General features: G+C 48.4%; 1 protein-coding gene across 1 annotated transcript; it reads right to left on the bottom strand.

Annotated features, from left to right (window-relative positions):
- Positions 1 to 16,931: 16,931 nt before the first annotated feature.
- On the bottom strand, positions 16,932 to 22,005 carry PRR23E (PRR23 family member E). Its single transcript, XM_001136135.5, has 2 exons — positions 21,844 to 22,005; positions 16,932 to 18,529 (listed from the first exon to the last, which is right to left on the bottom strand). Exon 2 carries the CDS (start codon positions 18,432 to 18,434, stop codon positions 17,706 to 17,708), a length of 729 nt encoding a protein of 242 aa, XP_001136135.1. The 5' UTR covers positions 18,435 to 18,529; positions 21,844 to 22,005; the 3' UTR covers positions 16,932 to 17,705.
- Between the last annotated feature and the right edge of the window lie 1,543 nt (positions 22,006 to 23,548).

Below are 23,548 nucleotides of genomic sequence, written 5' to 3'. Positions count from 1 at the left end.
TCTGTTAGCCATTCTTTGAGGGTGGATCTGCTGGCAACAAATCCTGTTCGTTTCCTTTATCTGAGAATGTCTTGATTTCTCCTTCATTTGAGTTGACAGTTCTTTTCTTTCAGCACTTGAAAGATATTGTGCCGTCTCCCTCCAGCCTCCATTGTTGCTGATGAGAATTCCACACCACTCAAATTGTTTTTCTCTTACCGGTATGGTGTCATTTCTCTCTCATTGCTGTCAAGATTTTTTCTTTATCTTTGGTGTTCAGAACTTTGACTGTCATGTGTCTTGGTGTGGATTTCTTTGGGCTTATCCTGTTTGGCGGGCTCTGCTGCTTCAATCTGTAGGTTTATGTCTTTTGTTAAATGTGAGAAATTTCCGGCCATTATTTCTTTGATCACTTTTTCAACCACCCCCCACCTTTCTCCTCTCCTTGGACTCCCATAACTGAAATGTTAGATCTTTTGTTACAGACCCGCAGGTCCCTAGGCTCTGTTCAATTTTCCCCTTGTTCAGACTGGGTAATTTCTATTGTTCTGTCTTTAAGTTCATTAATTCTTGTTTTCTCCATTTGGCTGTTGAGCTCATCCACTGAGTTTTAAGTTTTTAGTTATTATATTTTTCAGTTCTAAAATTTCTGTTTAGTTCTCCATTATATTTTCTATTTCTTTACTGAAATTCTATTTTCATTTGTTTCAAGTCTGCTCTTTACTTTCTGACACAGGGTCTCACTCTGTCACCCAGGCTGGAGTGCAGCGGCACAATCTCACTTCACTGCAGCCTCAACTTCCCAGGCTCAAGTGATCCTCCAACCTCAGCTTCCCGAGTAGCTGGGACTCCAGGCATGTGCCACCATACCCAGCTAATTTTTGTATTTTTTATACAGATGGGGTTTCACCATGTTGCCTGGGCTGGTCTCAAACTCCTGGCTCAAGCTGATCCACCTGCTCAGCCTCCCAAAGTGCTATGATTACAGGTGTGAGCCACTGTGCCCAGCCTCAAGAATGTTCTTAATTGCTCAATGAAACATCTTTCATGTGGTTGATCTACAGGGTCAGATAATTCCAACATTCATATAATCTCAGTGTTGGCATCTGTTGACTGTACCTTGTCATGTAAATTGAGATTTTTCTAATTCTTGGCATAATGAGTGATTTTTGTTTGTATCCTGACATTTGTGGCATTATGCTGTGAGTATTTGGTCTTCTTTAACTGTTTTGGCTGGCTTCCTCTGACACCAGGCCAGTGGAGGAAAAGGGGGATCACCTAGTTCCAGCCAAGTGGGGCTGGAAGTCCATGCTGTCCACTTGGCCTTCCTTGGCCTCGTGGGGAGGTGGGGTGGGAGTCCAGTCTCCCCACTAGGCCTCCACTGATACCAACTGTTGGGAAGAGGAGGATACCTCATTACCCCTCCCTGTGCAGCCTCCACTGACACTGCAGGGATGGGGACCTTGTTGCAGCCAGGCAGGAGTACAAGTCCCAGGTCCCCACGCAGGCTTCTCCCATAGCCCAGTGGGGGTGGGGAGGGTGGGGGAAGGAAAGGGGGAGGGGCGCCTCCTTACAGCAGGCAAGGGCCAAGGCCAAGGCTGCGTCCCCACCCACCTTTGCTAATGGAGTCAGGCTGTGGTTTTTCTATGGGGTTTGGCTGGGGAAGGGTACTTAATTGTCCTCATGTTTTCTGATTTGCCGGGCTGCCTCTTTCCTGGGGCTTTGGCTAGAGATAGGAGGCTTGAGTTCTCTTCTGTCTATTCCTACTGGCACCTCTGGGTTGCTGGCTTTCCCAGCACCCATTCCAGGTTATAGGAGGGAAAAGAAAACTCGGGAAATTTACAGCCAGGTCCTTCCCAGCCCCTGCCTTCTCCCCTCCATGGTTCCGACTCTTCTCAAGTTTGTTTTATGAATAACATCCAAGGCTTCTGGCTGTACTTAGCAGGATGAATAGGGAGAAGTGCTCTACTCCAAGTTTGTCTGGAACTGGAAGTATCTGCATGTGTGAATTTTATTCAGAATAATTAAGACGGATGAAAGTGCTATTTAATATTTGGTACAAAAAAGTAGTGTCAGACCCATTAGGCTTTGGCCATTCATTCTCAAGCAAGAAGGTGAAGGCAGCCTTGGAGATGAGATCTGCCAAGAGGTACTTTGTTGAGGACAGACTCTGCGACCTGCAGCACTGCAGGAGGATGAGGATGCTGTAGGGGACTGGGACAGCCTAGGCTGTGCAAGGCCTGGCAGGTGGGCGCCCTAGGATCCTCTAGATTCTGCAGTTCCTTAACAGGAATGTTGGATGGGTTCTGAGGATCTTTTGTATGGACTGTGAAGTTCAGCCATGTGTTGGGATGTGGGGGAAGGAAAGAGCTGTGCATTCTGTTACACACATGGGGGTGTCGAGGTGAGCCAAGGGGAGCCCCTTGGCAGTTCCTCAGTGGGAACTTACAGTACTGACTTAGAACATTGGTCAGTATCTCCAGGACTAGGTGAGACCTACTTGACCATAATGTGTCAAATAAACTCTTGCATTTGGTGAGCCAAAATGGTACTTCATATTTTCACATCTGTGTTCTCATCTTGTCCACTTCTGACAACCAGAGGTGGATGGACAGGAAGAAAGAGATGCAGGCATACTCAGCACAGCACACCATGGCGGCATGGGGTGGGGCCTACCATCACCCTGGATGTGTGTCCTGGTGGGGCTCCATGTTCCAGAGCCTTCCAGAAGCTTCTGCTTGAGGATATTAAATCTCATTGTGTGTCTGGAGGTGGGGGGTGGGGGTTCCTATTCTATTCTTCTTGGTATTTCTCAATCTTTTGAAGCTTCTTTATTTCTGCGAAATCTTGGTCATTGATTCTTTGAATATTTCTGTCCTTTCTTCTGTGAGACTCCGGGATCCAGGTGCTGAGGCTTTCTCTGCTGCGCCTCTTCATCTTCCTGGTACCTGCTCCATCACTGTCCTTTCTGCATGCCTTCCAAGCGAGTTCCCCCACCTCATCTTCCAGCTCATTAATTCTGTTTTCCCTGCTATGAAGGCCTTCATTGTCTCCATTATATTTCCATTCCCAGCATTTTCTTAAGGGGTTTCTTTGAACTGCTTGTTCCTGCTTCAGGACATTGCCCGGCCCTGCTACAGGGACTGATGTGCCACAGGGTCCTGCTCCAGGCTCTGGGTCTCCTGAGCTGCCTGTCCCTGTGTCCTGCACCTGAGTCAGTGCTCCCCTTCGAGCTCTCTGCCTCGGAACATGCTGGCCCAGGGTCTCATTGGTGCCATTTCTCACCCTCCTCCAACTGAAGCCTCAGGTTCACCCACACCCTGAGTGCCGTCTCCGGCTTGGCGCCCCTGCCCCTCCCCAGCACAGCATTTCCCCATGGCCACGAGCTCCTCTCCCTGGGCTGTGCCCCTGGCCTGGGTGCAAGGGCTGGAAGGAACTCACTCTGCTGCTCCTGGAGCCACTTCTGTCCCACTTCAGTGGGGTGCTGGCATTTGGGGAGGGCAGAAGCTCTGCTGTTTTCCTGGTGCTATGAGCAGAGAGGCCGTCCTGGAGCCATGAGGGAGATGGTGAGTGCCCAGGGCTATGCCTGGGTGCTGAGAAGTCCCCTTGAGACATCCTTAGCAGGAAGTGAGTTCACGAGGAGGAACCCATGGGAGAGATGGCAGCCTATGTGTGGCACTGTCAGGCTGCCACTGCATCCCTTGGGGGTGGCGGATTCATCCGACACATCGAAGGCTCATTCAGAACCATCCAGCCTCAGGGGCTGCCCTGCCGCACAGGCTCAACTCAACCTGGGGTTGTGGGTGCCTCAGAGAAGACAGCATCCTCCAGGCCAGATCCACCAAATTTCAAACCAAAACCTGAATTGAATGTCAAAAGGACAGGCTTGGGGGTGTGGGAGGCATGCATGGGGCTCAGTCGTCCTCCTCTGACCATTCCTCCCCAAAGCTTCATCCTGCCTCGACCTGATTATTCGTTTGTTTTTTTTGTTTGTTTTTAGTGGACAAATCATAATTGCCTATATTTATGGGGTACAATGTGATGCCTTGACATATGTATACAATGTGGAATTATTAAATCAAGCTAATGAACTTAGCCATCACCTCACATACTTACGTTTTATGGTGAGAGCAATGGAAACGTAATCTCTGAGCAATTTTGAAATAGAGGTTACTATCGGCCTTTCCTTGCCGGTGTTTCCCCCTCTGTGGAATGGGGAGGGTGGTGCTGATTTCAGCGGCACCTGCTTACAGGGTTAGCAGCTCATGGAAAGCACCTGCAACTGTGGGTGCCTGGAAAAGTGAGCCACAATCTCATTTTCCCACCTCCTGCTGCTGACTGCCACCAAGAAACCTCAGGGGACAGTCAGACTCGGGAAAGCATGGCACCTTATCCCTCACGCCGTCTGGTGGGTGGTTAGTGTCTTTAGTGTCCCCCATCGCTCAAGTCAGCTCGGGGCACAACAGCCACACAGAAAGCTCTATGGCCATGAGGCGTGTGCTGTGACCCATCCAGCCCTAGCAGAACCCCCAGGATATCAGAGTGCCTGGATAACAGCACCGCAGGGTGAGTGACTTGCCCAAGTCACACAGCAGCTCAGAGCCTGGAGTTAGCCCAGGCACCTCCCCCAGGGTCCCCACCTCTCCCCACAAGCTCCACTGGGATTCCCCTCCAGTGGCCCTGCTTTTCTTTCTGCAGGTGAGGGAGGTGAGGCACTGCATGGACACAGGACTGCACTGCCCAGAGCCTGCGGGCCTCCTCAGGGTCTGGCCTAGGGTCGTGGGGCTGTAAGCAGAGGGTTCTGAGGTAAGGCCTGGGGAGTCTAGGGCTGGTGAATGGCCCGCTCGGGGGGTGCACCCACAATGACTGCGCTGCTGACAGTTGTACGGAGCCTGGGGGACACGACTTCCTTCCCACTGCAGTGGTTGAGCTGCCAGGTAGCTTGACTGGGGCCTCATGCTGGGCTCTGGCCTCCCTTGCTCCCAGGTCACAGCAGGCTTTTGACAACTCTAATCCACAAAGGCCGAGACTAAGTGAGATCTGTGTCTGCCATGGGAGCTCTCAGGATTCCCAAACAGTCCCAGAGTGGTTGGGACTGGGGGTGCAGCCCCCGAGGAGAGTAATCCTCTTTCCGTCCATCTCAGCCCCCAAGTCCAGCTGGCCCCTCATGCAGGCACAGCCACATTCTTCCTCATGGCGCTGCTGGAGGGAGGGTCGGGTGCAGCACCTCTCAGCTCCTGTGGGGCTGCTCAGTGCCTCAGGGCCCAGAGGACTTGGCACAGCCACCATCAGCCACTTTGCACATGTCCAGGCAGACAAGCTTCAAGAGGCCCTCCCTGGCAGGTTAGCAGCAGGTGGGCCTCACAGTCCTGCCTGCACTCCAGCCTCTGGGGCCAACTGATGGACAGGCTGAGCTCCGGTGTTCCCCAGCAGGGAACACCAGCTTGTCAAGTCTCCAGTTGATTCCTGCTCTTGATAAAGCCCGGGGTGTCCCCACGCTGGCCAGCACGAGGGTCTCCATGCAGCGTGCACATGCCTGCACCCTGTGTCCCCCTCAGCCAGGTGCACCCTATGGCCTCTGTGTTTCACAGCCCTTCTGCCCCCACCCCAGGCAGTGTGATCCTGCCACATGTCGGGTCCAGATGACATCAGCTGCTAAAAGGTTTGTAGTGAGTGCCTGCCTGGTGAGTGCTGTTTCAGCTTCATCAGGGGGTATCTTGAGAGCAAGGTGCAGACCAGATTCCTCCTTGCATGCTGAAGTGTAGCACACAAATATTCTCCAGAGGGGCTGCACCAAAGGCAGTTCACAGGCCCATGGGGAATTTGGTTAAGGTATTGGCCCTCTGGCCTTCTGCATAAAGGCTCGCTCCGGCAAAGGCAGATGTTCCAGCACATCACAGCCACCACATCCTCCCCACCAAAGCCTGGACAGAGGACGGCTTAGGGCACAATATTCTAGCCAATCAACAGACCTCCAGTGGTGATTTCCCAGGGATAGCCCACTCTCAGCATCTGTTATGCAGATTAACAAGCCACCAATTCCACCTTTGAAAACTGATTTCTAACCCTTGTAAAGCAAACTGGCCGAGCCTCTGGGGTGGATGACACAGACAGATGAGGTACCAGTGGCAGCCACTTTGCAGTGTGACTTTTCTTAGGAAACAATGGCTGCAAGGCCAGAGTCTGAATACTTAACTAGGCCACGCGCCTCTGGGGTGTTACACCACACAGCCCATAGGCATGATGTCATTGCTGAAATGTCACAGAGACCTTCGGTCATAGGCATCCTAGGGCCATTCTAGTCTGGGCCTCACAGGAGGGGCTGTGGGTTGTGGTCACTCTGCCCACTGCTCCCTGACCTCCAGCCCGGGCCTGGCTCCTGAGCGTGAGCCCCGGGCCCCACTGCAGCCTGGATTCTCCACCTGCCTTCCAGCTCAGGCTGGACACCTGATGACCGTCCTGGCAGCCTGCCTGCTTGCGGCTCCCCAGTCCTCACTCCTGCCTGCCAGCAGCGACTGAAGGTGTTGGCATCTGTGACTTCGATGGGGCCGACAGGGTGGGCTTCCCCAGCCCTTTCCCTATTCACACAGTCAGAGGGAACGCTGCAGCCCGTATCCTCGCCTGCTGTCATGTCTGCATCCTGCCTGCTCACACCCCTCGTGTAGGGGCACAAGATCAACTGGGCCATTACCTCCTCCAGAAGCTTCCACGGTGGCAGGGAAGATGGGCTGGGAACTAGGCAGCCACAGGGGTGGGTGTGCAAGAAGCGTTCAGGGGAGCACCGGGGGCTGCACGGGAGCAAGTTGGGGGGCAAGTGGCTTCCCTGGGGTGACAGGGATTTGGTATTTTAGATGCCTTGGCTGAGTGACCCTAAAGCCTCTGGCCTCTTTGACTCAGTCCTGGCCTGTAAAGTGGCGATGACAATCAAACCTCCTCAAGCTGCTGTGCTGGTGAAGGTGCTCATAGGCACAGGCCTCAGCATGTGGCCAGCAGCTGGGGATCAGTTCTTGTCAGCTGCTGCTGTTCTTCTCATGACCGCTATCATTGTTAGGGTAAGTTGGGGAAGGCCGGCTCTGTCTCTTCTTACAGTGGCAGAGGCCCTAACCTCTTCATGCCTCAGTTTCTTCATCTGGAAAATGGTGCTAGTGCCACACATACTGCAGGATTAAATGTGTGAGCTTGGGTGCAGTGCTTTCCTCCCGCACAGTGTGGGTGCTGGCACCATTGGTCTGCCTGGGAGCCAGGTTCAGGGGCACTTGTGCTGGGTACACTGGGCCAGGCAGAGCATCACTGGGACTCGAGCAAGGGAAGGCCATGGTCAGAAATGTTTCACACGATGCCTCTCCAGAAAGAAAAAGGGCAGCTCCTCCCATCCAGAAGCTGGCCAGGCACTTACAGCTGGGTCCACTCTATTAGACATTAACCATTGCACAGAAGACCAACCAAGGCCAAGGTCACTAAGACATGATGACATGAGACAAAGCAAGGCCACTTCATGATGTGTCTCTGCCCAAAGTGAGGTCACTTGCTGTGCCACCCACAAAATACCAAGCAACCACTCTTTCAGCCAAAGTAAGCAACTGCCACTTCTGTCCCCCTGACAGCCTGTCTACATGCACCCCCTCTATAGATAGGATTTAGCCAGAAACCCAGTCGTGGCGTTGACCCACTTTTTGCAATAGCCAATCTGAGCCAACCCCTGCGCTTAGAGTCCCAAAAATCACCCAAACCCAGGGGTAGTTTCTTTCTAGCACACCACCGGCGGCCTGGACAGTGGCAGGCCTGCTCCACCCTGCAGCTCAGCCCTCTCCAGGCAGGTGTGCCAGCCCTCAGAGGCCCCCTCTGCTTCCCACTGCTGCACTTCCACAGGGCACAGCCTGTCCCTCCAAGAGACAAATCCCTTGAAGTTTTATAAACCAAGTGAATTTAATTCAGAGAATAAGTTCTCTGGGTGATGGAATTGCTGGGAAGCCTGATGGGACAGTGATCAGCTCGGTCAACCATGGCCGGAAGCCACCATCGCTGCAAGGCTGAGGAGACAATGGAGGGAAGTGATGTTGCCAGGACCCGCACGTCAGGGCGTTGAGAGGGAGCCAGGCCACAGCAGGGGCCGCCCAGGGGAGCCAGAGCCCAAGAGGCAGAGAGAGGATGGGAAGACACCCTGGCTTCTCCCCTTCCTCTCACCCTCTCGCCAACGCCTGCCAGGAAGCCACTTGGCAAGGGAGCCTGGGAGCTGTAGGTCTTTCGTGCAGAGCCCAGCAGAAGGACAACAGGGGCAAACTGGTAGCTGCCCAGCCCCCAGGCCCAGGGTGAGGTGTGTACACCCCTGCCCCTGCCCCTGGCCCTGGCCCTGCCTCTGCCCCTGGTCCTGGCCCTGCCCCTGGCCCTGCCCCTACCCCTGCCCCTGGCCCTGGCCCTGCCCTTGCAAGTCGACTCCTTCAACCCTGGGCCATGTGAGCATCTCACAGGGGAGGCTGGGGCAGTCCAGGCCGTTGGTAGAGGTTAGGGGGACAGCTTCCCTGGCTCTGGCCAGCCAACATGTCCAAGAGAGGAGCTGCCCAGAGGCGGAGGGTGCCCCATCCTCAGGGTGTCCTAGGGGAGGCCAGCTGGGCTTCAACCCCAGCACAGAGATAGAGTGTGAGTGGGGAAACTGAGTCAGAAACCTATGAAGAAGGGAGCCAGGGACAGGGTGCTCCTGTTCCTCTTCCAGTGCTGGGTTCCACCGACTGGGAAAGGAAGCAGAGACTTCATTTCTTATCTCTGCCCCGTACCCTGGGCAGAACCGAAACTCCATGTGGGGAACTTGGGGCAGACAGGAGTGGATGTGGCTAAGGCCAGAGATTCTAGGTCTGTCCTCCAGAGCTCAGGCTCTGCAACAAGGGGGAATCAGGGACCCAGTGTGCTTCTTGTGGCCTCTTAGAGCTGAGGGTTGGACTGTAACACCAACACCTACCAATCTCTCTTTTTAGCAAAGCAAGTCTAGGCTTGAGACCGACACCTTCAGCCAGTCAGAATGTAATCACATTGTTCTGTTTTCACTGTATCTAGTTTTATATTCTGCATCTGGTAAGTGACGCTGAAATTTCCTTTAGTGATTAGATGTAACATGTAGTGCATCTATTGAAAAGGCCTTACAGCCGTGCGCAGTGGCTCATACCTGTAATCCCAACACTTGGGGAGGCTAAGGCTGGTGGATCACTTGAGCCCAGGAGTTTGAGACCAGCCTGGGCAATACAAAAATTAGCCAGGCCTGGTGGCACATATCTGTAGTCCCAGTCACTCAGGAGGCTGAGGTGGGAGGATCACCTGTTTAGGGAGGTTGAGGCTGCAATGAGCCATGATTGCACCATTGCACTTCAGCCTGGGTGTCAGGAAGAGACCCTGTCTCAAAAAAAAAAAAAAAAAAAAAGGATTATATGGAGTAACAAAAGCTAATTTAAAATAAAATATATCATCTGTGACTCAAGTCTTGAAAAAAGTAGTATATAAAGTACAAGAACAGGGAGAAGCTCTAATGTGGGCATAGGAATGCCAGGAGTTTGGAAAGGAATTAACTATCTAAATATCGCCCTGTGGAAAGGCAAGTGCATGAGCCTGTGGAGGGTGTGAGTGGAGGTGAGGTGGAGGGCGTGCAGGCTGGTGGCAGGACAGGCCCAGGACTAGCTTTGCCCCTGCTCTGTGCTGTCTCCACTCCTGAGTGGTTTGGCACTCACGCCGGCCCACATCTGCTTTCCTCCCCTCCCTGGTTGTAGCACACGGCTCATCACTCCTGACCCATAGAAACACCAGCCTCTTGTGTCCCTTGGAGGAAGTGGCTCTGGAGGATGGCTGTCAACCTCCAAAATGCCCCACCGGGCTCCAAAGTGAACTCTGAGTTTAAATGGGAGAGTCCTGAAGATGTTCTCCAGCTTTGGCACCCAGATAGATGCCTTCAGCAATGCTGGTGCAGTTAAATGGTTAGACAGTGCACGGTCCCTACGAGGATATCCCGTCATAACCCGGCGCCCTCATGTCTGCTGAGATGGTACACAGGCGCATTTGGACTTGCTCAGGGTGTGGCCAGGAGCCCCAGGTCAGCAAGGCATGTTCATACTGGGGAGCTCAGGCAGGGTTCACAGCGGCAGCTCAATGAGTACTGGGTGGGCTCCTGCCTTGGCCATGGTGCACAGCACGTGTGTGGGCTTTGTATGGGGGCAGTGATGGGCTTAACAGTCTGAGCAGGGTGAAGAGGCCGAAGAAGAGGAGGATCTGATGCCCAGATGCTAAGTTCTGGGCCCAATGCTATGGCGGCCCCAAGCCTGTCCAGGCAAGAGCTGCACTGTGGGATTCTGCTGCTGAGGCCTGAGGCTGGGCTGAGGTAACCTGGTCCCCCACAGGGACTGAAGCTCTAGGAGCTCCTCAGCCCTGTCCAACAGGCAATAAGGAATATACCACCTACCAAATTTGTGGGACAAAGCTAAAGAGGTGGGTATTCTGAAGAAAATGTATAGCTTTAGGTTCATCATAAGGCAAAAGAGAAAACACTATGCATTCCACTGAGGTTTAAAAAAAAAGCAACAGAACAAATCTATGGAAATAAAATGAAGGGACAAAATACAAAAGCAGAAATCCATGAACATAGAATGACAAAATAATAAGAGTGAAAAAAATGATTTCTTTGAAAAATACTTTGATAGACAAAACATTGAGAAGATCGATTAAGATGAGAAAAGATGCATTTAAATAAAATATAGAACCATTATATAAAAGAAATATAAAAACTACTAATACAAAAATAAATGTGACAAGCAAAGTGGTAACTCCTTTATTCCTTAAAAGTCCCAGGAGGCCAGGCATGGCGGTTCATGCCCAGCACTTTGGAGGCCGAGGCAGATGGATCATCTGAGGTTGGGAGTTCGAGACCAGCCTGAACAACATGGAGAAACCCTGTCTCTACTAAAAATACAAAAATAGCCAGGCATGGTGGCACATGCCTGTAATTCCAGCTACTCGGGTGGATGCAGCAGGAGAATCGCTTGAACCCAGGAGGCGGAGGTTGCAGTGAGCTGAGATTGCACCACTGAACTCCAGCCTGGGCAACAAGAGTGAAACTCCTTCCAAAAAAAAAAAAAAAAAGTCCCAGGAACAGGTGATTATAGGTGATTTTTCAAACTTTCTCATAAACAGACTCCAGAAATTTCTTTTCAGAGGAAAAGCTGTGAAATTTAGTTTTTTAATTCAAAAGTGGTAAGGTCAACACAAGAAACATACCTAGATTATGTTTCCCTTATGTAAAATATCCTAAATAACACATCAATAAACCAAATGCAAAATATATTGCAAAATATATTGCAAAATACAAAAATATGGTCAGATTTAGTTTATCTCAACTGCAAGGAGATTGCAGTTGCAAGGATGATTCAACACAATTCACTGCATTATTAGACTACAGAAGATAAAAAAATGATTAATACAAGATGACAGTAAATACAAGAAAAATACTTTGATAAATTTCAACACACAGCACACATCTCTAAATAACTGAAAGATCAGGAAACCAAAAATTATAGTTAATGATATAAAAGATTTAAACTATACAATTAGAAACTTGATCAGAACTCTTCCATATATGGACATATAAAGAACGCTGCAATGAAAATGTACTTAACATGTTTACAAAATTTACTGGGTTTATAATATCTATAAATTTCAAAGAACTGGTTTTATATTGCATTCTCAAGCAATGGAATCAAGTTACCATCAATAATAAAAAATGACCTTAGTGAACATGTTGGAGTGTCCACAAGCCTTTGAAGATTTTTTCCTGTTCTGAAAGTTGTCCAAAGTGTGTAAGTCTTCCTTGTGACTTAGAATCCCATGAGGAAAAAAAATGGAATGATACTTTCAGGAAAATCTGCTGACCTAGGACAAAGAGTCAGCAAAAATATCCTTTAAAATAGAAGGCACAATTAAGATGTTTCCAGACAAACATAAGCTGAAAGAATTCCTCATGATTCAAAGCATGGAAGTAGTTCTTCAGGCTGAAAGAAAATGATTCCAGGCAGAGGCATCGAGATTTTGGCAGGAAAGAAGACTGCTGGAAAGGGAAATATATGAGTAATTGTATAACAGCAATGGCTGTAAGTCTCAAACAATAATGTCTTGTGAAACTACCAACTTAAATAGAAGGCATTACAACAATAGGGCAAAAGCAGAGGGAAGAATGGAGTTAAAACTGCTGGAAGGCTCATGCATGATTTGGAAAAGTGGTAAAACACAAATATAAAGTAGGCTGTAATACATCAAGGGTACATATTTTAACCTCTAGAGTAACCACCAAAAGAATAATACACTAATGTGTAACTAAATAGTAATAGAGGAGGTACAATGGAATAATTAAAAAATACTTTGAATATTATGAAAGATGGCAGGAAAGGAGAAATAAAGGAACAAAGAGCAGAGGGAACAAAGAGAACACAAATAGTGAGATAGTAATGGTAATGGTATCAGGTCAATGATAGCAGTGATTCTGTTAAATATAAATGGTGTAAACAATCCAGTTAAAAGACAGAGACTGTCAGACTGGATTGAAAAAACCAAACCATCGACCTGCTGTTTATGAAACACTTAAGAACATGAAGTGATTGAAAGTAAGGCAAGCACCAACCAAAAGAAAAGTACACAAGCAGTGGTGTCTACAGCTAATGGATCACAGGCAGTTATAGATTTCTTTGTTCGTTTTCCACCCTCACTGCTTCACTTGACTAGCCTGAAAAGGAAAAGTGGAATGAATATATTATCATCACACAAAACAGATGTTAATGTTAGAAGCATTGAAAGATGTCAAGTGGGACATCTTATAAAGAAGACAAATCATCCTTTGTCCCAAATTTGTTATATACCTAATAACATAACTTTAAAAATATAAAGCAAAAATCAACAGAACTAGAAGGAGAAATAGAATAAGTCACAATCAGAGCTGGAGATTTTAATGCCAACTCTGATGAAACAAGAAGATAAAAAGCAATAATAACATATATTTGAACAAAATAATTATCCAATTTCACCTAAATGACATATATGGAATATTATACCCCTAAATTGCAGAATTTTTAAGTACATGGGAAAATGTACTAAAATAGGCCAAAGGCTGTTCCACAAGCCAAGAGGCAACAAATTTCAAAAATTAATTTGAAGTAGATTATAGACCTAAGTATAAAATGTAACACAATAAACCTTCAAGAAAAAAATATGAGACTATGTCCATGACCTTCAGGTAAGCTATTAAACAGGCTTTTCAAAGCACTACCCAAAAGAGAAAATATTAATAAAAATTGGATATCCATAAAATTTACAACTTCTGTTGATTGACATGTCCCATTTTAAAAGTAAAAAGCCACAAAGAAGATATAAGCAATACTTGTATCTGACAAAACATTCATGTATAGAATAAGTGCACACACACCACATACCCCACAACCAACCCAAGGAAAAAAAACCTGGGACAGTCACTCCACAAAATAGGATATATAGATGGCTATGTGATCTATCCTAGGTTTTTCTAAAAAGCTATCAAACACTGTATATTGTTGGGGCAACTGGGAGTATTTGAGTATGTTCTGAATAATAGACATTAGGGAATTATTAATCTTGTCAGGTATGATAATGATAAGTGGTAGCGTAGGAGAATGCTCTTATTTTTGAGAGGTGCAGGAGGAAGTGTCAGACATCTGTGATTTACTTTCAAATGGTTTAACAGATAGACAGCCCTACAAATGGATAGATAATCCATATGCATGATACTATGCGTAAGTGTATTTGTTTGTATGAATAGAGACCAAGAGATAAAACAAAAGTTGCAAAGTATTAACAATTGTATACAGATGGGGGATATATGGGTGTTCCTTCTACTACTCCTTATAATTAAAATTCTTCAAATAGAAATGTAAAAATGTAATTGCGGTAGTCCCTCCTTATCTGAGGGGAGTATGTTCCAAGACCCCCAGTGGATGCCTGAAGCCACAGATGGTGCCAAACCCTGTATACACTGTTTTCCCTATACATACCTATGATAAAGTTTAATTCATAAATTCGGCACAGCAAGATCAATTATAAAACAGAACAATTATAACTATATGCTGTAATAAAGTTATGTGAATGTGGTCTCCCTGTCTCTCAGCATCTTATTATACTACAGATCTCAGCAACCTCAGCATACTATTTTTTTCATTCCTTATTAAGTGAAGAACTTTCACATTTTCACTTAAAGAACGCACTTTATGGCTTCTCTTTGGCCTATGTGAATTGCCAGCAGCACTCCTCTAGCGCCTTGAGGCCACCATTAGATAAAACAAGGGTTCCTTGAACACAAGCAGAGGTACCCCCACTGTGGACCTAATAACCAAGACGGTGGAGTGACTAACAGGCAGGTGATGAAGACAGTGTGGAACCTGAAGACAGCATGGAACTCTGGACAAGGCAGGCTCCATTCCCAGGGCAAGACAGAGATCTCATAACACTACTCAAAATGGTGGCCCCTTTAAAACTTAGAAATTGCTTATTTCTGGGATTTTTTAGTTAATATTTTGAGACCAAAGTTGACTGTGGGTAACTGAAACCTCAGAAAGCAGAACTGAGGATAAGGAGGGACTGCTGTATACCTCAGGAAAGCTGAGAAGAAAATGTAAAAACAGATTATGAGAGGGAGCCCCACACGTCCTCCCAGCTCCCTGCAAGCAGCTCTCCGCAGGCTCTGCCCCATTTAGCAGGTGGCTTTGGGGGCTCTGTGTTCCTTGTTGGGCACGGGGGAGCTCAGCCTGTGGAAGACTTTGGCAGCACCAAGGGGCCACCCAAGTGTTTTGGGGACACTGCAGGAAGCAGTGGTCGAGCAGCCCAACAACCCGGGCTGCCCCCATCCTCCATAGCCCCTGGAGGGCCAGCCGTGTGTGTACCTGTCATCAACAGTCTCCTACATTTGCTCAATCTTTTGCAATCAGCGTAAAAAGAGAAAAGCATCTGGCATGAGCCTTGCTGCCCTCATCCAAGAACATGAAGTTCATAAGAAAGCCTCGGGCTGTGTAAAAGGCACTTGCAGAAACAGAACCATCTTGAGAAACCACCACTCTAGAGAAGGCATCATCCAAAACACAGAGCCAAGAGAAAACTACGGAGAGCAGAAGGGGTGATCTTCAGGCTCGAGGGAGAAATCAATTCCCCAGTGCTAGTCTGAAGAGCTCCCTCTCCCCTCCCCAGCTGAGGGTCTTGGAGACCTGCAGCCCTGTCCCTCCGCACCTGCTCCAGGAGGTTACATGGGTGCCTCATCTCAGGCTGGGTTTTCCTGGGTTTCCCTAGGCTATCATGTCCTGGAGACAGAATTGGGTTTCTTCAAGGTTAATTCAACCTTCTAATAGATCAATTATTTCAAATTCCAAAAGTATACCAAGAAACTTGGCAATCTTTCTCCTCCCTTCAATATGTATTATTAATGATTTCTCCTTCACCATCAGCATAAGATCAGCAAAAGGTATACAAGCACTGCCACTCAAGAGATTCAAGTTTTGCTCAAAGTGCTGTGGATGAAGCTATAGTTTTTTGGGTAGTGCACATATTATTGGTATGAATATTGTAAGTGAATAACTTCCATACTAATGCTCTATCAATATCATATAGACATTATTTTAATTCTCATTAGTCCATTATAACAGCAATAATAATTGGAATACTAATTGGAATATTATAGAAATTCTATATGAGACTTTTAAACTACAAACAATTTTGGTTTGTCAGGCTATAAGAAAATAAAATTTATTTGATTTTCCTTAATAGTGATTATTTAAAAAGATAAACAAAAATATCATATATCATAACTGTAGGATATATTTTAAAGTAGTATATTTAGAGGGAATTTTATAGCCTTAAAAACTTGTAATAGAAAAGAATCAAGCCTAAAAATGAACTAGCTGTTATTAACTTTAAGAAGTTACAAAACAAACAAGCTCACAATGAGAAGACACTTCAAGACACAGAATCACTGAATCGAAAATAGATACTAATAAAACAGAAAAATCCATGGGAAATTTTCTATACAATATTTGAAAAGAAAAGTAGGGGTACAGCCATTATAGAAAACAATATAGAAGTCCCTGAAGAAATTAAACCTAGAAGTACCATATGACCCAGCAATGCTTCTTCCGGGTATGTACCCAAAAAAGATGAAATCACCACCTCATAAAGATACCTGCACTCCCATGTTCATGGCAGCATTATTTACAATAGCCAAGATATGGAAACAACCCAAATGCCTATCAATGGATGAATGGATAAAGAAAATATGATTATATCCATATACATATAATGGATATAGAGTATTATTTAGCCTTTAAAAAGGAGGTCGTGCCATTTGCCATAACATGCATGGGGAATGATGAAATAAGTCAGACACAGAAAAAAAAATTGCACAGCTTCCCTTATATGTGGAATATTAAAACAGAACAAAGAGCTAAAATACAGAGATAGAGAAAGAAGCAGTGGTTCCCGTGGGCTGGGAGTAGGGAAACCAGGATATGTAAGTCAAAGGATACTAAATATACATAGGCTGAGCAAGCCTAGAGCTCTAAGGTACAGCATGAGGAATAAAGCTAATGAAATGGCATTGTACTAGGGGTTTTTGTCAAATAAGTAGCTTTTAGCTCCTCTTGTCACCAAAAAAAAGTAGCTGTGAGATGACAGATGTTAGTCGGCTTCACTATGGTAACCATTTTACTACCTGTATGTATCCCATAACATCATGTTGTAAACCTCAAATATACACAATAAAATTTTAAAGAAAAATGGACTACAGCACATAACAAGAAATACAGCAAGAAATAGTATGGAAAACATGCTAATAAATTTGAATAAGCAAAATACACTATACATATATACAGATATGGCTAGGTCTTAAACTAATGAATGAAAAATTGGAGAAAACATGATTTATAGCATAGTATCATTTATTTAAAATTTTTTAAAAGCATGCACTGTACATTTTACTGGTGTGTGCATTACCCCAGAAGGTGCTGATGGGGTGAGGAGTGAGAAGAGCACACCCGCAAGGACCCAAGAGCACTAGCGCTCTGAGCGAGTCAGCATTTCCTACTCTGTGTCCACTGGAACAAACAGGTTTTGGAAGCTTCTAGGCAGAGCCCACAGCACGTGCTCACTGGATTCCATGGGTTCCAAAGTGCTTGAGTGTGTGGTTCCCTGGAGGACACACCAATGCTGGAAGAGACAGCAGCAGGCCCCACAGGGTGGCCAGGGATGCGGGGATCCTGCTGAGGGTCTTTGCTGAGGAGGGGCAGAGAGAGTCCTGGGCTGGAGGGTGGCACAGGTGCCCAAATACCAAACCTGGAGGCCTATTCTAACTGAGCGCTTCTACAGGTTGGATTGAGCTTAAATAAGCTCATTTTACAAGGTTGCATGCATGCATGTTTGAGGACTTACAGCAAATCTACTAGAGGGCGGGCCCAGGACAGTCTGGGGAGGAGAAAAGGTGCCAGTATCAGGGTTGAAGGGCAAACAGAAAAACAAGAAAGTAAAGAGAAATAGCAAATAGAGGGGCCTTGCATGAGTCCAGGAGGTGTACTCTGTACTGAGGAATGGTAAACAACCTACATCTGAGACTCTTCCAAAAACTTAAAGTCCACAGCTGGCTAGGCTCCACCAGACATGTCTCTGATTGTTGGGTGGGTCTGGGTCTAGAGGGCTGATTAGCACTCAAATAGGCGGCGGCGGGCCCTGCAGGGTGACCGGGAGGAGGAGCGGGAGCAGCCGGGGTCCAGCTGAGAATCTTCAATGGGGGAAGGGGGCAGAGGGCGGAGCTCTGAACTGCAGCAGGGCAAAGGTGCCCAAATACCGAACCTGGAGGCCCATTCTGAGGGAGGGGCTTTGCATGTCTTCAAGTAGGGAGCTTCTCTGGATGGCCCCTCTACGGCAGCCCTGGGGGCTGAGCTGGCTGGAGTCCAGCATCCCACCTGGGGACAGTGGCTTGAGGTGGCCCCGCCCAGAGTGGGAGAAGCCAAGGAGTAGGTGGGTGGGAATTTCATGGGGAAAGGAAATAGGTTGGGGGCCAAGGCAGCCAGGTACGGACTTCCTATGAGGGGGTCAAAGCTGGAGGCGCCCCTCCAATACAGCCACACTGAAGGCACCAAGGCAGCTGGAGGGGGATAACCCATCCAGAGATACCCACCATAGAGCACCCACGGGTAAGCCCAGAAGGCTGGGTAAGCTTGTGGGGAAAATCCCATGCAGGAGTAGATGACAGGCCAGAGGGCCAGGTCAGTTACAGGCTGGGCTCCCAAGCAGGTACAGGAACCATAGGCAGAGCCCATGGCCACCCAGGGGGTTGAGGCTGCCAGAGTCCCGTGGGCTTCCTCGGAGGCCTCGAAGGCAGGGTGGACCTTCTGCTTTGCTTGTTCCTCTGATGCACCTGTGCCCATCTTAGATGAGCTGTGCTCTTCAAAGCCCCGAAATGTCTGGCAAGTGCACTCCTCTGCAAGCTGAGGCCACACGCACCCCACGGGGCTCCTGGTATCTGTGGGGTGAGCAGACAGCCAGTCAGAGGGCAGGGAGACCAGGTCGCACAGGAGGGGATGGGAGGAGGGGGACAGCTGGGGGTGAGGTGACAGAAGAGCCAGGATCAAGGCATCTCCAGGGAGGATGGGGAGCAAGGTGTCCTGGGTAGGAACGAGTGGCCCCTGCAGTGGGAGGGGTGCACAGCAGCCATGTGAGGCATTTTCTAGGGACATCAAAACAAGTTCCAAATTCAGTTCCTCATGCTTCCCTCTATGCAAGTCACAGAGACCAAAGACTGGAGAGTACGGATGGCCAAGTCTGTTGGAGACCTGCTGGAGGGAGAGTTAAAGATTCAGCAAAGCCCCTAAGCTGACAGATGAAGGAACAGCAAAGCCAGAAATCCACAGGGGCCACCCCAGTGCAGGGGCTGCTGAAGGGGCAGACAGGTCCCGGAGCACTCCATCCTTGACAGATGCTTGCCCCACAAAGCAGGACCTCCCAAAACATTTCCTCCAAAGGATGCAGTGTCTGAACACAAGGCCTGTCAGGTTTCTCCTGGAGTGTTCTGGAATGTTGTGAACAGCATATTCAGCACCCACACCTGACACAGTGAGGACATGATGGAAAGGAAGAGAAGGAAGTGAAGAGATGATCAAAGGCCCAGTATCCAGGAGAGGGCACATCAGGTAGCCCCAGGTGTTTTTCCCCAAAACGAAGCTTCCCCCAGAGGAATCTCCTTGAAATTTGGAGCTGTTTCTGAAATAAGAACTGATGCGCAGTACATGCTTTGACTGTCTTAGGTGACAAGGATGTGGCACAGAGAGACGGTGGAGAGGTCCTGTGGCCAGGAGAGGACACCCCCAGCCCCAGCATCAAGGAGCGGAGGCTGGTGCGGTCAGGACCCCTGGGGTCCTGAGGGCTGGGGTCAGGGGCAGCATGGAATGGAAGAAACTGAGGCACAGCTGACTGGAAACACCCCACAACCTCCAGTCAGGTGAACAAGAGGACGCTGTATGAGAAAGAAACCAGCCAGGTGCCTCCAGAGTCCTTTTGGCAGAGCCTAGAGGGAGGCTGCCCATTGGAGTCAGGAGCTGAGCAGATGAGGACACTGGGAAACCTTTTAGGGTACAAGTGAGGGCAGGGAGGGACTTCCTGGGGGCAGAGACAAGAAGTCAGATCACGAAGGTGCCCCGGAGTGCCTGCCAGAACTCTCAGGGTGAGCATGGCAGGGAGCCTTTGAGAAGCTGCTCTACCAGCTTTGTGTTTCAGGAGCCTCTCTAGATCAGAGGGTGGACCACAGATGGAAGAAACCGGCCCGGGAAAGGAAGAGAAATGGATGTAAGGAGAAGGAGAGGAAGGTGCCAGGCAGATGTTCAAGTTTCTGTCTTGAGCAACTGGGGTGTGCCAAGGACCCACTCCCGGATAGTTAGGTGTGTGTGGGCTGAGTGGGTCTGGTGTATCTCTTCTCTCCTCCACCCAGGCAAAACACAGTTACAGCGGAAACTGGAGATCTGACAGTGGCGCTCCCCCTCCTCTCTGCCACAGCGCGGGAGGACAGGTTTAAGGGAAGAGAGCACCAGCGCTCTTTCTCCTGGCTGGGGTCCTGGACCATGGGAGGTGCTCAGGTGTGGCCTGATGCTCTGAGATGGAAGCTTGGGCAAGGTCAGGGCAGAGGGCCCTGTGTGGCTGAAGAAGCATTCATTTCCTCCCGAATGGGCAGAGGACCTGGGGTGGAGGACAGGCCAGTAGCCCCAGGGAGGATCTTCTTGAGGGACCTGAAGGACACACAATGACAGCCAGCGACAAGAAAGGAGCTTAGTGTTTCATAGATGCCTCCAGGGACAGAAGCTGAGGACCAGTAGGAGGAGGCCCAGCTGAGATGCCCGTAGGATAGATGTGGACCACTGACCAAATGGCCCACCCAGAAATTTGAGGCAAAGACACCCTGGCCCCAGACTGCAGGAGCCAACTCCTGGAAAAGGGGGCAGGAGGAAACCGAAATGCACTGAGAAAGTCTCAAGTGCCCAAGGTTACCCATACTGAGGAGGAAATCCCTCTTCCTCAACTGCCCAAAGGTAGCCTCTAGATGGAAAATCAGTTCTGGAAAAACACACTACATTGTATGTACTTCTGGCCTGTGATACGCGTATCCTTGCAAGTTCAGATCATCCTCTAAAGCAAGCTAGTCCAACCTGTGGCACAGGACGGCTTTGAATATGGCCCAACACAAATTCGTAAACTTAAAACATTACGGGATTTTTTAATGATTTTTTTTTTTTTAGTTCTTCAGCTATCTTTAGTGTCAGTGTATTTTATGTGTGGCCCAAGACAATTCTTCCAGTGTGGCCCAGGGAAGTCAAAAGATTGGACACCCCTGCAAGAGTTAACATGCACAAATGCCTAGTTGGCTTCTCAAAAACTTAATATGGTGGAGAAGGCCCTTTGTGCATGATACCAAGACAAGAAAATACAGGCAGATAAAACTGGCTATTTAAAAATTGAATATCTGGTTAAAAAAATGCCACAAAATTATCATGTTCAAAATCAAAAGACAAACCACAAAATAGAGGGCGATATCTCCAACATGTGGCAGACCAGAGCTAATCATATGTCAGATACAGACAGCTCTTGCTAGTCCACGGCAGGTAAATAAGACCTTATCAACAATCTCGCCCAAGGGCAACCACAAGCAAGCCACAGAATAAGCTATACAAAATCATGTAAAAATGTTCCACTTCACCATGTTTTTAAAAAAATCAAATTACAAAAATGGAACTTTGATTTTTACAATTAATTTGATAAAGAATAAAGCCCTATACTGGCTTTTCAAAGGATATGGAGAAAAACATGCTGGGTTTGTTGTTTACTCTTTAGTAAGTAAAGAGTAAACAGTTATCAAATTCAAAACCCGATTTCCTTGTCCGAAGAAGCCAGACTGCTTTCATCTGGGTCCCCTAGGGCGGGCCTGGGAGCTGGGCAGAACAGAGAACACATTAATCTGGGCCTCTACCCACACCTCGCAGCTGCAGCGGGTGGAGGGATGATTCTGCGAGGGGGCAGGCAGGAGGGTCCTGGGCTTGGCTTTTAGGGGAGAGGCTGAGGCTGAGGGAACAGGCTGGAGAGAGCTGTCTCATAGGGTGGGGTGCGACGCGGACACTTTCAGGCCTGCTGAACTGCAAGAGAAGCAGGGAAGGGGCGGGAAGGAGGAGAGGGGAGATGCCAGGAGTTGGGTGGGAGAGTGCGGAGAGGATGGTGTCAGAGAAAGTCCTCAGGCCCTCGCCCCACCCCCTCAGCCATCCCATAAGGCTAACTTTGTTCTTTCTCGCTACTTACCCACTTGGTCTTTCTAGAACGTTTCTTTCCAGCGAAGTCCCTCAAGTGGTTGAGGTTTGTCAACAGAGCTGAAATGCTCTCTCAAGAGGTCTTGGGGCTCCCTAGGCGTTACTGTCCCCGGTCCAGGTGGAGGCAGGAGACCACTGGAGGCCCCAGATTCCAAGCGGCCCAGGAGCGCAGTCTGCCGGGCTTTTACGGGAATGCCCGCAGCCGCGGGGCGGGGCCTGGGCTCCTGGTGGTGGTCAGAAGAGGTCCCAGGACTCAATCAGTTTCCGAGGTGTAGACGCCGGTGGGGTTGATTGGGTCAGCTGCTTATCCCAGAAATGAGGTGGAACTCAGTTGTATTGAGGGCTACGCCAACAGCGCAGAGGTGTTACCAGGGTATGAAGACGTTCCCCTCTCGGATGGGAGGCACTGGGGAGGAGTCCTGCAGGCGGTAGCTTTCGGTGGAGTCTGCACGCTGGATGGGCCCCAGCAGTGCTGGGGGAGTGGAGCTGACGAGGGAGGAGACAGGAGGCCCACAGGGCCAGAGGGGAGGCCTTCCGCCTTCCAAGGCCTTGTGGATGGGGCAAAAGAAGTTGGTCTCTGTCCCGGGAGCAACGCGAGCCATTGCGGTTTTCATCAGAAGCAGAGTAGTGTGCTCAGCTGGGGCAGATCCTGCGTTTGCTGGGTCCGAAACTTAAACAACTGGGCCATCCCACAGGAAGAGAAGTCAAATGTTCTGAATGTGCATGCTCCTTTGAGTGCGGTCATTCGGGTATGCAGCTCCCAGTACCCCTATACCCTAACGTTTAAGGGGAGCTTCCTCTGTGCTAGGTTCTGTTCTGAGCACCTCTCACGCATTTGCTCATTTCATCCTCACACCACCTGGGGATACCCACGTTAATGCAATCAACAGGACCCAGAAAATCCAGTTGCTTATCCAGAAGGTCACAAGAAGCCCCAAAGTAGACATTATAAAATGTATACAACACAACTGATTGTCCCAGATGACCAGCAGCAGTCACTTCTCTCTGAGAGCCCCAGCTGCCTCTGGGTGCTGATGACATTGCGCCTTCCCTGCCGTTCAGCCCAGAATGGTCATGACCCCTTATTGTCCACAGACTTTGACATTCCTTCTTGCTTTCCTTACCTTTTCCCAGGCCTCTGAAAATAGTCCATGCATTAACATTCAGTGTTCTTCAATTAACCACTTGAATGTTCCACACGGGAAACTTGCCCAGTACACTTTCCTTGGTTCTTCAGAATGGTTCTTGCCTTGAATCATATTTTGTCTGAGACCACCCTTACCATACATGGTTTTTGTTGAGTTGTTCGCATTACTGTCAGTATTCATCTTTTTTAAAATTTGTTTGTTTGAGACAGGGTTTCCCTCTGTTGCCCCAGCTGGAGTGCAGTGGAACAATCATAGTTCACTGCAGCCTCAAACTCCTGGGTGCAAGCAATCCTCCCACCTCGGCCTCCCAAAGTGCTGGGATTGCAGACATGAGCCAAGGGGCCTGGTCAGTACTTATCTTTCAATAAATAACTTTACTTCATTCATATTTGTTTTCCTTAAATTAGCGAATCAATAGCTATATTCTCCCTACATGAATACAATATTCTTAGCACCATTTAAAAATTATCCTTTCATATTTCCCCTATATTAACATCCTATATTAATGTTGGGAATATTACCTTGATCTTGTTATATCATTTTTTAACC

This window comes from Pan troglodytes, chromosome 2 (assembly GCF_028858775.2).
Source record: "Pan troglodytes isolate AG18354 chromosome 2, NHGRI_mPanTro3-v2.0_pri, whole genome shotgun sequence".
Lineage (NCBI taxonomy): Eukaryota > Metazoa > Chordata > Mammalia > Primates > Hominidae > Pan > Pan troglodytes.
The sequence above is the reverse complement of the archived record's forward strand: the minus strand, read 5'-3'. Positions and strand labels throughout refer to the sequence as shown.